The sequence below is a fragment of the Alosa sapidissima genome, chromosome 22 (genome assembly GCF_018492685.1).
Source record: "Alosa sapidissima isolate fAloSap1 chromosome 22, fAloSap1.pri, whole genome shotgun sequence".
In the NCBI taxonomy this organism is placed as follows: domain Eukaryota; kingdom Metazoa; phylum Chordata; class Actinopteri; order Clupeiformes; family Clupeidae; genus Alosa; species Alosa sapidissima.
In genome coordinates, this window is record NC_055978.1 from 26,350,067 (window position 1) to 26,365,066 (window position 15,000).

General features: G+C 44.5%; 1 protein-coding gene across 3 annotated transcripts in view; it reads left to right on the top strand.

The window, feature by feature from the left end:
- LOC121696960 (rho GTPase-activating protein 6-like) overlaps positions 1–15,000 on the top strand; it is an 89,798-nt gene that overhangs the window by 24,643 nt on the left and 50,155 nt on the right. Inside the window, exon 1 of one of the 3 annotated variants that reach the window (XM_042078159.1) lies at positions 9,700–10,100. The exons of the other annotated variants lie outside the window; for them this stretch is intronic. Coding sequence (XP_041934093.1) covers positions 10,059–10,100 — 42 coding nt within the window. The 5' untranslated portion in view covers positions 9,700–10,058. Of the gene's footprint in view, positions 1–9,699; positions 10,101–15,000 lie in introns of those variants that run through there. 3 annotated transcript variants of the gene reach the window in all.

The window sequence follows — 15,000 nt, forward strand, 5'->3', positions numbered from 1 at the left end:
GTGGAATGCAAATGTGTGTGAGAAACTCCCGACCAATTAAAAGAGGTGATTGTGTTTAAGACCTCCCCTACCGCGCTCTGACCTTTTAAATCCCCTCAGCATAAAACCAGTCAGCGCACCACACACTTGCGCTAAGCTGCTGCACACAACCACACAAACACACACACACACACACACACACACACACACACACACACACACACACATACACACTCACTCTCTTACGAGCACAGGCCTACAGAGACGTAACAAGCTCAAATAGCACATACAAGCAAACAAGCCACCCATGCAACACATAAACAATCGCAGGCCTGATCCCCATGGGCCCCTGTGGTCACCCCCGTCCAAGATCTCCCGGAGCGGCGTGGTGAGTGATGGCGACTCGCCGGGCCTCCTGGCCCACGTCCAGCCGTGTATTAGCATACCTGTCTCCATCGGAGGCTCTGCGCTGCATCACGCCTCCAGCCTCCGCGCCGCAGCACGCTCCTTCAGATGACTGCTCCAAGACCCCTCCCTCTCGCCGGCCGATGGAGTCGCTCGCCACCGCACAACGATGCAGTTCCAAAAACCCCCGAGCAGAGACGCGACGCGCGCGCGATCCTCCCAGAGAGAGTCGCCACCTATATAAAGCATCGTCATGCATGCATGACATCATTTGGCCACGTGCCATCCCGCTGTAAAGACCACGCTACTAATTTGTGGTGGAGTAGCCTAGAAATCTAGACGCGCCCCTAGCGGCAGCAAATGTAATTCATTTAGTCTAGTCTAGCAACTCTCCGTTGGCTTGTGAGCTCCAGAAATCGAAACTAAATCAGGCCATTGAAATCGTGTATAGAGTCGTTAGGTGGGCTTAACATAATGATTGATGGCAGAGTTGCAACGGTTTGGCTTTAATTCCCTGCTACTTGAAAACAAATAAGATGGATGTTGTTGTTGGCGAACAATGTGACACGAGTTAAGCTTTTATTAAGTTGGCAAACGTTTGAACTAGCCAACTAGCTCCGCTGGTGGGAAACGCATGGGACTCATAGCGCTGCCGCTGTCCTATTGCGTGCAGAGGGAATTTGACAACTGATTATCCCGCCTCTCGGACTGTGCACTGCGAACGGTGAGTGCCCAGACCCTACATTTTAATGTGGGTCTGGCTCGTCAGGCTAGTGGTGGAGCGTAATGGCATGAAAAACACAGTCGTATACTCTCACACATGTGCTGGAGCACGCTATGGGGATGAAAGACAAGAGTTGTTAAAGCCGTCTGTTGTCTGATAGACAGTTAACGGGGCCAAGGACTTAGTGAGCCTGTGTCGGGAGAGGGAACGTCTGGGCTACGTCTGATGCTAACAGCTGGAGAACAGAAGCTAACCGACGTGGCCATTTCGGAGGCTAAGCACTTACAATCAAGCGAGTCTCTGAGTGTCACAGAAGCATAAACTATATTCAGTATGTGTATAGTAATGAAAGCCTAAACCAAATGGAGAAGGACGAGTTAAGAGAGAAAAGCTTGTTTTGACAACTCATCTCAACACAATGCAGTGGCAAAAGAAGCGTTTGAGAGTTTATTCTTTGCATAGAAGGAAGGCGTGAGAGTGGAGGGGGGGGGACGGAGGGCAGGGAGCTGACAGCCAGAGAGGAAGCAGAGCAGAGGAGAGGTGTTGTGTTTAACAAGCATCCCTCCATCACACCTCAGCCAACACAGCCTCCTCTCCCCTCCTGTCCTCATCCCTCGCTAGGCATTTTGCAGATGAGTGGTCAGTGCCATGGCAACATTGCGTTGGATGAGGCGGTGGAGTGTAGGCGTGGAGGGAGGAGACCTGTGTCATCAACAGGGTGTGAATGTGCCTGTGTTTGGCCTGTTTCTGTCTCCCCTTAAAGGTGCAGTCTGTGATTTTGTTTTTGGTCATATTTATCAATTTTCTCCCCATGGTCCTCTAGCTTGCCTTATCCTGTGTGTGTACTCAAAACTCTATAAACACTCTGTTATCACCCCTCTGTGTAAATGAGAGTCAAAGCACGCCATAAACAACTCCAATTACTTCAAGACCATGGAAGGTAAATGTTTGATTGGTTGTTGAACTCAGATATCAACAACCTTTAGCCAGAATCACAGTTTGGATCATTTTAATCATCCTACTTTCTAAGTCTGTGTTGTCTTTTATAATGTAGATTATCCCAACAAGTAGAAATATGAAACAGATGTTCCTTTGTGATGCACTTTGCAATCAGAGCCTGCAGACCTGCACAAATATCTGCAGTTTGTTTTCACTGAAACAGACCTGCTCGAGTATCCACTTCCATTTCCCAGAGTCTTTACCATGATCTCATATTGCATAACATATGCCCCCCACAAGCTATGCAGTCGTCATAGTGTCTGTGTGCTTGTAACAGTAGAAACGGCGCAGTCCTCCTCTAATGCACATCTGTCCCAGAACGACAATCAGTTCCCAACCCAAACCACAAATAGCCGGCCCATAAAAATCTAACTAAAGACGGGCTTCAGCGTGTTTTGGCTACAGCTTCAGTCACACACAGTCCATAACTCCCGGTGTTATATGCAACAGCTGGCAGCAGATCAAGGCGTGTATGATGGATTCCTCCACTCCTGTCCTCCCTCTCCCTCTCTTATGGATACTCCAGTGACGGAAGACTGTATCGAGAGAAAGAGAGAGAGAGAGAGAGAGAGAGAGAGAGAGGGAGAGAGACAGAGGACAGAGAGAGAGACCCTGGACCCTTAAAGTTGCTGCTGTGGTGATGGAGGGTTCTGGGTGGGATCTCAGAGAGCATTGGGTCCACGCATTGTTCAAACACAACTGTGACCAGACTGCATGATGTCCACACTTACATGTGTGTTTCTAATGTCTACTGCCTTTGTGTTAACATTCCACTTCAAGCCGATGAAATCAAATGAACCTTTTCCAGCCTTTGTAGTAGACGCACAGTAAGCTCTTCTAGTCTCCTGAACTCAGATCTCTTTAGGAGTGTCCATATAACCTGATGCATTGTCTTAATGACATATATCTCTAACACATGTTTATTTTGATATGTTATTGCTATATTTCCTTGTTCAAGAAGAGAGCATTCACATACACTCCAACAGCTGTAGGTTTATGAGGGAGTGATTTTCTTTCCCCTTACTAGATTCCTTGAGAACCATCTCCTGCAGAGATTTGTACAGCCAGTCTAAAAGTTTAGTGGCAGTTCTCAAAATATGGCATTTTTACTCTCTTGAAGTAACGGTGTGTCATTAATCACCATCCACACACAGCATGCCATCACCTACAAAATGGACACGTTATTAAACCTCCACCCCAGCCTTTTGTGGCCTCCCTCCTCTCTTCCTTTTCCTCTTCCTCTCTCTCTCTCTCTCTTTCGTTCTCTCTCTGTCTCTCCCTCTCTGACAGCTGTGGATCTTAAGTAGTTGGAGGCCTTAGCCCAAAGGCCCCTCAGCTCTTAAAAATGTCAGAAAGAGGAGGAGCTCTGTGACAGCTGTGTTGGATGTAATCAACAGGCGCCTTCCCTCTCACTCTCGTACAGGAGAAGGCCTGTGGGTGTGGAAGGGTGTGTGAGCTTGTATGTCTGGGGATTGGAGAGGGTGTGTTAATATCCAGAGACATATACACATTCTGTGTGAGTGTGTGTGTGTGTGTGTGTGTGTGTGTGTGTGTGTGTGTGTGTGTGTGTGTGTGTGTGTGTGTGTGTGTGAGTGAGAGTGTGTGAGCTAGAGATGGTGTGAGAGTGTGTCTAATTCTTCCTTGACAGGGATGATTGTGAGTTACTGTGTTTTAGTATGGTGTGCGTATGCAAGGGTGCGTAAATGTGTCTTTTGTCTTGGCTGGGCTGAATGTGTGCGTGTATTTGTGTGTGTGTGTGTGTGTGTGTGTGTGTGTGTTTGGATGTGAGCATGTATTACTCTGTGAAGGGGCTCAGAGTACATTCCGCTGAGCTGAGATCACGCCTGGCCTTCACTCTTTCAGCCGTAAACTTTTAACCATCTCTCGCTCCTCTCGTTCGCTCCCCTTCCCTTCATTCTGGCCCTACCCTGTCTCCAGAGCCGGACAGTAACGGAGTACATTTACTTGAGTACAGTACTTGAGTACAATTTTGAGGGATCTGTACTTTACTCGAGTATCATTTTTTTTGGGGAGTACTCATGACTTTACTTAAGTACATTTGAGAGGCAAATATTGTACTCTTTACTCCACTACATTTCTATCCATAACCGTGAGTACCCGTTACTACATCTAAAAAAAAAGGAAAAAAGAAAAATCTCGGAAACCCTCAATTTGTTGTTTCCCTCTCAAACGTGATTGGATTGTGCAGGCGCCACTGATTGAGACAGCCTATCAGCAATCACCTTCAGCTTTCCACCAAAGTCAACTCCATGGTCAGATTTAGATAAGAGACGAAGCCATAGACGAAACAATGGATGAAGACGCAGCAGGTCCATCCCGGGAACCTGAGGCCCCACCTCGCCAGACTATTTAAATTTTCTGAACAAGTTAATGATAGTTTTCGCTTCAAGTGTTTCAATTACAAAATAGTATTTTGTATTTGAAATACGTATTTTAAATACATGTATTAGAAATACTGCCCATCCCTGGCAACATGGTAAAAAGATGAAAATGACTTGATTCAATACCTTTTACATTCTCCAAGGTATTAACATTAACATTTTTCATAACTCCATGTAGGACGTTTCTGTACATAAATGTGAGCACTGTGGCAGTAGTAATGCAATATTTAGAAAATGTAGGCTACTCTTGTACTCTTGATACTCAAGTACTTCAGTACTTTTACTTAAGTAGACATTTGACTGTTGTACTTTTACTTGTACTTGAATAAAATATAGCAAAGGGTATCTGTACTTTTACTCATGTAATGAAGCTGTGTACTCTGTCCGCCTCTGCCTGTCTCCCTCTCTCATCGTCTTCCTCCTTAACCTCAAAATGTATACATTTAAACGGGGGTACCCTCCCTCCCATACTTAAACACTGAGTTGTTTTTAAACAGCCTTTTTACTTAACACTGAGTTCAACGAGTTCAGCTTTTACCGTACTTTTTTCCATAGAGGATACAAATGTGACTTACTACCTCACAACTCATCAGTCATCATATGACTGCAGCTTTGGCCCTGAAACAGAATGTTGGCATACGCAGGACACTTTGTGTGTCTCAGGTCATGCTCTCCCCGAGATATCTCTTTTTTGTAAGCTGGAGATGCTTTAAGTGGAAATATCATGGCTCACATGGAAAATGACAGCAGCTCTGTAAGAAGAAATTGTAGATGCGAAATAATTGAAATAGAATAGAAATAATCTAAGTTATAAATATATATATATAAATAATCTATAAATCTAAACCACTAGCCAGCGAACTCATAGTCAAAATTGATGCTGTATAAAATTCTAGTTTTTGGGTAATGAAGACAGTTCTTTGCAGAAATCATCATCAGATTGTACACAGACTATGTTTAACCTCAACAGGAGACCCATTCAGTCTTGACCTTGAGCATGTTTCTCATATATGGATATGTGTAGCATTTTGAAGTAGGCTACAGTAACCTCCCCAGCCCTCCCTCTAACATCACTTTGCTATAATAATGCATCACAGATTGATAGATAAGTTTGCTGGAGCAGCGCACCACACAGCACAGAATTTCTACAAGCTTAGTTAAGTTGTAGGCTTATGATGCATCGTATGTATATTGTTGTATGATGTATCGTATGTATGTATTTATGTATGTATGTATGTATGTATGTATGTATGTTATGTTTATATGTATGGATGTTCAGATGCAGTTGCAACATTAAACTCCTGACTATCACATGGATTGCAAAGGGAAAGGCAAAGATTGAATCCACTCATCAGTCTTACCATCATGAGTCATAATCTATTTCTGAGAAAACGAAGATTACTAAATCTCATAGACACGTGGTTCTGCGGCCTACAAAAGTGACACTTGGCCTAACTTCACTTTTTTCCCAAGCTGAAATGTAGAGCAAACCAACGTGCTAACCAAAGAGAGACATGTTTACTGCTCCACTGTGTATGGTGTAGCAGCTCAGGGGCTCATTTACTCGCATGAATCGCGGTGCTGCAAGGAACCGGTAAAAAACAAACATGTTCAAAACAACAGCAACCCACTACAACAACATTGCGATACCTAGAAGAAAACACCCGAAAATGTCTTCATTGGTGAGTGAAAACAGGAAGATTTCTTTGCGCAAATATGATGGGGAAAAAGATAAAAACTTACACAGTGTTTCCCACAGAATTGAATAACATTTGTGGTGGTTGGTTTGCAAAATTAACTTGAATACAACAGTTTTTAACAAATTCGCACAGCGTGGTTATGATGCTAACCAGATTTAAGCACAATTTAGTACAATCTGGAAAATCATTGTGTGGTGGTCAATGTTGATATTGTGGTGGGCCACCACAAATAAGTCAATGTATGGGAAACACTGTTATATTGTAGGCAACCTATAGTTAAAGCTAATGCAAACTCATGTTTGTGTTTTGTAATATGTTGGCCCGTTGGAATTAACATTTCTTCACGCTCCCTTTGGGCGGTGGGTTGTTCCTGAACTGCATTCTGAATTGAGGTTTATGTATGGTATGGAGAGAGTTACACATTAACAAGCACATTTCAGATCCACAATTAGTCTGTTGTCAACCATAAGCCAATATTTTTGTATAGTACACAGTGCCAGATCCCTGATGTAGGGAAAGTTAAGACCGTGATGTTTTTATTCTCATGCCCCATCGCCAGTACAGTCAACCTGCTAAACAAGGTAGAGACATTATTTGTTTACCTCGTTCAGAACCACAGGATGTGGCTCGAGCTGCTGTTTGTGAAAGCTGTCAGGAACTGCCTGGTCTCACAGTAAACCATGCAGTGACACCGCAACATCAGCACAGTGCACGCCTGAACAGCACACAGCGCTCTTTAGCCTGCACCACTGAATGCAGTAGCAAACGCTACAGGATGTACTGTCAGAGTAAACAGTAGACTCATAGGATCGAGCTCATGCTGCTCTCATTAGTGACTGAAAACCACAGAGGTCATGCTACTTCATTAGAGACAGAAGCAAGCACATCTAGTGCACAATGCAAGACGTCACACAGCCATTCACTAGACACGCACATAGCACTGAAGACACAAGAATGTGCAGTGGAGCTGTTGTGGCCAACGATGGGGCGGAATGTGTTAAGTTCTCGTCCGTACGGGAGCAGAGGCAGGGGACGCACTGTGCCAGTGGATGCTGGAGAGCGGGAAAGAGAGTGTGTTTGGGGGGGGGGGGCTCTCAGCAGGTGGTCTGGCAGCCCTAGCGGGGCCCTTGGCCGCTGCGTGTGTGGAGCGGAGCTGGGAAAAGTGGGGCTCGCTAACCCCCCCCCACACACACACACACACAGGGTCAACCATGAGAGATTACGACACCCAGCTGCTGCCGTGGCCTCCTTGGGAGAGATTACGTCTGCCTTTTTTTATGGCTCATTTCAGATGCTTTGTGACCTCTAGTGCGTCCGGTCAAAAGGTAATTTTGGCTGGGTGAAAAATGACATATGCCCCCAAAAAGAATGTGTGAATTGGGCCAGCATTGGGTAAGGTGGTAGCCAGCAATGGAAGCCTCATGCTGATATTTTAATGTTTGCCTTAAGTGTAGGAAAAATAAACACGTTGGGTTTACTTTTCCGGATGCCTGTTTTAGTTTTAGATGGAACTCTGAGCTTTTGTTGTCAGCGTGTTTGTGAATGTATTTGACTGCATGTGATTGTGGATGTGTATGTATGAAAGTTATTAAAAAGTTAATGTGTGTTATTGAGTGTGTGTGTGTGTGTGTATGTGTGTGTGTGTTTGTGTGTGAGCTCATGGGGAGGAGGGTGGAAGCTGCTCATGCAGGCGACTCCAGCTTGTGTGATGCAGCACAGCTGGAGCCGTGGAAAGTTTGCTTCCCCCCAGTCTCTCTCCCCCTCTCTCTCTCTCACACACACACACTCACACACACAAAAAGACACAGAGGGGAACTCCTCCTCCGATGTGACGAGATCTTCACTCTCATCCACATTCCATTTTAGGAGACAGCGTCCACCTTCCAGTCACACTGCCTCTCCTGAAATGAACTTCACAGTTTCTTTGGGTGGTTGTGTGTCTCTATGAATGCCTCAGTACATGTATGTTCAGTGGTCTGTCTCTGTGAATGTCTCAGTACATGTATGTGCAGTTGTGGTTGTGTGTCTCTGTGAATGCCTCAGTACATGGTATGTGGAAGCTTTGGAAGTTGTTTATTTCACACAATATGACTTGTCAACGTGTTCCATATGTCATGCTTGTGTGGAATGCTTCTGAGATAAACAGTGTGATTTACAGCACTTATGACCAGTGTGCTGCAATTTTCACTTCAAAATCCACACTTTACAGTAGAATATATCCAGGTCATTTCATGTTATCTTCAAACTAGAGAGAAAAGAGCCGCTCCATTTGCATTATTTGGTGGGTTTGTGGTTTGTAGAAGATTAGCCAACTAAATAGGGTAAATAGTGTAAATGGATGCATGCTTTTCTTCTGAAAAAATGTTTCTTTGACAAATTCTCATGTTTATTAGCTATGAAAAGAGCAAACTAAGCACTGCAGTAGTGATAACACCCGCAGCCAGAAATGCTGGGTATGACCTGCCTCCAAAACACCTGGCCGAGACAGACTGAATCTCGTTTAAAGTTTACAAAAAACCTGGAATATTCCCAGCGAAGGGAAGAACCTTACACCATAAAGTCACAAGAGAATGTATTTGTGGGACTTCTAAACTATATCCTGAAAAGTGTTTTGAAGTTCTATGTCCAGAGAGAGAGAGAGAGAGTCCCTTCACCCATGTGGTGAAAAAATGACAAATGATTAGAGACTGCTTTTAGTTAACTTGTGGAAATATGAATGTGGATTTCCTGCTGTAAACAACCTCAGGGAAACCTTAACAAAGATCCCTATTCCTTTCCCTCTCTCCTTTGTACGGTTAAACGCTATTCAGATGCTGAAGTACAATTTGGCACACAAACATTGCTGTAATGCTTATGTAGTCAGCAGATTTATATATTCTGCTGATAAGGCAGAGACTGTCTGCATTTGACATGCATTGCAGTCATCAAGCATAGAATAAAAGGCAATTAGTTCTTACATAGGGGAATTAGTTTGAGTCAAAGCTCCTATTGACTGTCTTTCAATGTGCTGGATTTTTAAATTCCATAAATTCCATTTAACTGAGAGGAATCCATAGTTGCAATGGGGAAGGTTTTTTAGCTGCAATTGATCTTTGAACAAATCTTTTCAGTATTTTCATGGCTAGATCTTCGTGACCAAATTCTAGGTTATGGTCAAAAAGGGCACGTTATCTTAATGTTATCTGATGCGCTGGGTCTATCCAAATTACAGTATGACGGCTGATGCGCAAGCTGCTTTCAGTGGAGATCGGTGTGCTGGACATACCAGTTGCTCCGATAAATACTACTGGTTCTTATTAGTATGTAATTGTAGGCTTCTGTCAAATACCTTTATTTTATTATCGTCTCTAATATGTAACTTGTTCCTTTTTTCATCCCTGCAGTTATGTCTTTAGAGTCTAAGTCAAACTTCTCTCTCTACTATGCGAACTGCGCCCCGCCTCTCTCTCTCTCTCTCTCTCTCTCTCGCTCTCTGACTTTGGATACTCAGCATCGCTCCTTTAAGCACTTAGGCAGTTTATCCTTGTACAACGCAGAGCGAATGAACGCGCGCACGTACCATGTAGCAGTTGTAAATTGTATCCGATTTTGACAGCAACAATGGATCAGTTGCAGCCTCTGCTTATGCTCGATCGTGACAAACTTTTAACCCAGTGAGAGGCAGTTGTTTTTATCATAACCGATCCTAGTCGCTTGGATTCCTCCGTTCCACCTCCTTATTAATGAGAGAAGAAACAGCGCTGAAATCCTTGCACGTTCCATTACGTCCTCTGGGGACTTGGTTATTTTGATTCTGTACGTTTCCGTGCTAATTTTCTGGGAGTTCTATGTGGATACCTCTTCAGAGCCATGGGAGATTCGGTTTTTTTCGACAGGCAGATTTCATATCTTGTGAGTATGCTTTTCTGTAATTGAGGCAGTTGTCTTTTGGTCATACGTTGAATGTTTTTAATACATATTACTATTTAACAGCATTATAACAGTTGTTAAACAGACAAGAAAACGGCCAGGAATATAAGAGCGAAGGGCACTTGTGCTCACTAGAACGGCAACAACTGGTTTCAGAGGCAGAACGCGAATACTGTCGGAAAGAGATGGTTGCGCACCGCGATAAACAGACAGAGAGCGCTCGAGGGAGGGATGACATGTTTATTTCAAGTGAGGAAATAACTGACACATCGCCATGCGTTGATGTGCACTGCAAGTCTCATTCTTTCTTTTGAGGAACTGAAATCCACACCTCAGACGTCAGAGTTCTCTCGGTGCAAGACAGTTCTGTTTGGTTTCACTAAGGAACATGGCAATTAAGTGGGACTTACTATGTAAAAAGCACAAGTCTAAAATCAAAAGATAAACTTGTCTAGCCTATATACTTCCCTCATATTCATTTGCACTAAATTTAGGCGATATGTTGTGAATGTGTCAACAGTTTATATATTTACTAATAAACATATAAATCATTTTACATGGCTGCTCGGACACATTGATGGGCCTACCGGTTTAGCAACTCCATACAACACCATTTGGTTTAGTTGCAGTCATTGTCATGTCGATAAACACACCTGTTCTCCCAGGTGCATAGCGCCACCACCATATTCTGAATCAGACAGAAGTAGATTATCTTTGAATACTGTAAGTGTATTTTCACGTCCATGCTTTCCTCATGCTTGCCCCCATGCTCCCTGATCAAAGCCAGACACTCCCACTTAAAGCTTGCTACACTTGTTCAGGGAAACAAAAGATGATGTGTTAGTGAGAATGCATGTCATGTTCGAGTGCTCCGAATACTTTAAATACCTCAGATCCTATCTGCTCCTTATACCCTATATACTCTGATAGCGGATTGTCTGAGGTATGTGTAAAGTGTCAGACATGGTGGCATGGTGCCGCGGATGACACCAGACAGACGGTCTGCCCATGCCGTGAGGTCACCGCTGAGAGTGGCAGGCCATTAGCAGATGGCCTGAGTCTCAGTCACTGCATTGTCTTCAAGGTAGATGGACGGATGTATGCTGACTGCTTGTGTTTATCCAGTGTTATAGAGATGTTGTGGAACTTTTGCTGACTGAGATCTCTTTGGTTCATTGGTATTTTGCCATGGATGTTGGTCTTTCCACTGCATGTTTAACAGACATGTTTATGGGTGTTTATGGGTATCTTCTCTGTCTTCTCATTGATCACATTGATACCTTAGCATAGCTATACTGCAACACAGAGACCAGACACAGCATTTCCGCTCAGCTTCATGGAAATGTTGAATTTACCATTTTAGAATGTGTCATGTTGGCATGTGGCAGTCAGTACAGAGATGTTTGTCTGTGTGCACCTCCTATGTAGGATCCCAGCAGCTAGTTTCATAAGGAACTAGTGTGTGCAGTGTGTGTGTGTGTGTGTGTGTGTGTGTGTGTGTGTGTGTGTGTGTGTGTGTGTGTGCGTGCGGTGTGTGTGTGTGTGCGGTGTGTGTGTGTGTGTGAGAGATAGAGAGAAAGGGAGAGAGAAAGAGAGAGAGATAGAAAGAAAGAGAGAGAGAGATTGTGTGAGAGGAAGTGTGGAGTTGTTGCAGGTCACGCCCTGCTGCCTGTGGTGACGCCACTCTGGAGATGGACGCCACGTCAGGCCTTTGATACCTGACCACTTCGTCTGTCCTCTCTCCCCTTATCTGCAGCAACCGGAATGTGCATTAGAGTGACCACCACACACACACACACACTCTCTCTCTCTGTATGTGTGTTTGTGTGTGTGTGTGCCAGTCACGGTGCATGATGTTTGCATAACCTTAGGATCCAGCATAGCCCATGCCTGACTTGTGACTTGTTATATTAAGATAACCATAAGGTCTGCTGGGATAGGGAATTTTCTATTGGACCCAGATAATAATGAAACTGAATCAGTGTGCGTGTGTGTGTGTGTGTGTGTGTGGGTGTGTGTTTGTTTTGTAGTGGTATCCAATTGTCTGGTGAAGCCATGCTCACTTAAACATATTTGTGTTTGTTGTTCTGCTTTCGGCAGATGTCTGTATGTCTGTTTGCACGTAGCGTTCGCTCTGCATGTACAGTACGTGCGCGCTCAAGCATGTGCCTTTTGACAAAGGAGAGTCGTGACAGGCGACTGTCCGGTCGCCCTGTCTGACCCGCGCGCTGCTCCCTGACGGCCCTGTGAGGTCGACACCAGACCTCTGCAGAAGAGAGGATGCAGATAAGAGTGTGACCCGCACATAGGATGGAAGTTGGCCTCGCGCTAGATAACGGCCCTCACATGGGAAACTCTGGCCCTGTTTCCTCGGCAGCCCCGGCCACATCACCCTGGGATGGGTCAAGTTGGGCAGTAGCCCTGCGTGATCGCCTGTTAGCCTGTTGTTAGCTCAACAGTTGTCTCGTGACTTTGGAATTCTTCAAACTTTGGTTCAAGTTGCTCCAATAGGGAGATATGTGCATATTTGGCGGTGCGGTGGTGTGTCAGGCCTGTCAGAATACTTTCTGACACAGTAAGACCTGTTTTATTTTGCAAGTCATTTCCTTAAAAGACTGTGTCAACATTGATTATTTATCATGACTTGAAACAAACGGGTCCTTTGATGTGAAAATAAAAACCATTGCCCCAGTGGCACCCGGAACATTCTAGAGGGATTTCGGTAGAGCATTGAGTTCTGTACATCTAGCATAGACAGGCTGTGGTTTTGTGGAGAGAGGGTCTGAGCAGGAGAGTCTCCTGGGAGGATGTGTAGGGCTGGAACCCAGGGGAAGGGAAGGGAAGACAGGAGCGGGGAAAAGAGAGAGAGAGAGGGGGATGAAAATGAAAGGAGAGTTGTTGTTTAAGTGTGTCTGGTCCCCCTCTTTAGCCTCTTGTCATCGAGTTCCATCTGTGAAGCATCCCTCTGTGACAGCTCAGTGTGTGTGTGTGTGTGTGTATGTGTGTGTGTGTGTGTGTGTGTGTGTGTGTGTGTGTGTGTGTGTGTGTGTGTGTGTGTATGTGTGTGTGTGTGTGTGCGTGCGTGCGTGCGTGCGTGCATGCGTGTGTGTGTGTGTGTGTGCATGTGCAAGTGGGTTTTTGACTGAAGCCATGCGGTTTGTTTGGGTCTGTGGGCTTGAGTGTATGCTTGTCTGTTTGTGTTTGTGTGGTGGGGCTTGGTGACGTAAGTTATTGTGTGTGTGTGTGTGTGTGTGTGTGTGTGTGTGTGTGTGTGTGTGTGTGTGTGTGTGTGCACCTGTGTGTGTGTGTGTGTGTGCAGCTGTATACAGGAGCATGGGTTAAGTGTGTCATCTAAATTGATGGCTGAAGTTTCTGTGGTTAGGGCACACCAGTTTAACTTGGCTCGTTTTCGGGCCACGTTGAGGTTTGTGAGGATGTGTGTGCCCTTGAAGTATATGTGTGTGAGGGTGTGTGTGTGTGTGTGTGTGTGTGTGTGTGTGTGTGTGTGTGTGTAGCTAAACATTACATTGAGGACAACCCCCTTCAGAAGATGAGAGTTGAGCAACACTCAACAGTCACTTACACGCAAGCAGATAACGGACAACTCCTTGAAATGGTGCAAGCATGCTGCCTAGAAATGGGAGGAAAGTGCACTACACAGCACAGACATGCTTACACACTTAATCTCTTGTCCCACCGGGACAGTGAAAACCTGAAAGCCACAAATCATGGTGCTCTCAGCACGAGAAAAGTGAACACTATTTTTGTGGTGTTCATCATGCAAGTTCTGAAAATCATTGACATGATGTTACACTTTATGAAAAGGAACTTCATGAAAAGCACATCATTTCAAAGAATGGCATTTCAACTTTTCGTTTTGTACTGTAGGTTGATATAAATCAGTGTGTGTGTGTGTGTGTGTATGCGCATGCGCGTGTATGTGACCAGATTATCCCGACATGTACATTTTCATCCTGAATAAACAAAATTCTTAATTCCATCATTTCACTAGCAGCGCCCCAGTCAAATACCAGGTTCCTTATGGTAGAGAGAGAGGACAGCATTAGGAGAGAGAGAGAGAGCAAGACTCCTCCAGAGTTGCCAGAGCATAAACGTTTAATCCGTCTTGCAGTCAAAAGATCAGGCCTCTTTGCCTCCATGACAACAGAAGCATTCCTATGAATTCTCTGTCTTTCAGAAGCGCCCACCCGGCCACAAATACTCAGAAGTAATCAATACAGATGTGCACAGGACATTACTGTAATCCTCTAGGCACCTTTGTCAATTATGTGTCTTCTAACGTCATTATGGTCAACTTTGTGGTTATAGTGTCTCTGTCAAAAGGGCTGTATAAGTATATTAATAGGACTTTGTCAATATTTCCTTTGAGTGGGCTGCGTGTATTGACTGGGTTTGAAACGGTTTGAAATATAGCATAACACTGCTGAACTGTTGATCTGTGTTTTATGGTCCAGTTTAATAATATTGCACAACGTTTTGGAAGGTAAAACATTCCAAACAAAAATATTCTAGTATAGGTAATTAAATGCATTATGCAATACATTTAGCCAGGACCAGTGAGCAGAAACCTTGGTGTGTGTGTGTGAGTGAGTGTATGTGTGTGTGTGTGTGTGTGTGTGTGTGTGTGTGTGTGTGTCTGAATGTATGTCCACTCAGACAGGTTGTAAATTCCTTGTGTTGCACTTTAGGCAGGGAAGTGGTCATACCTGGTGAGGCATGAATTCACTCAAGGCTCAGTGGACTCTCTCCCACTGCACCACCCCCTCTCTCTCTCACACACACACACACACACACACACACACACACACACACACACACACACACACACACACTCCAGTCTTTTAAAACACATACATCCAGT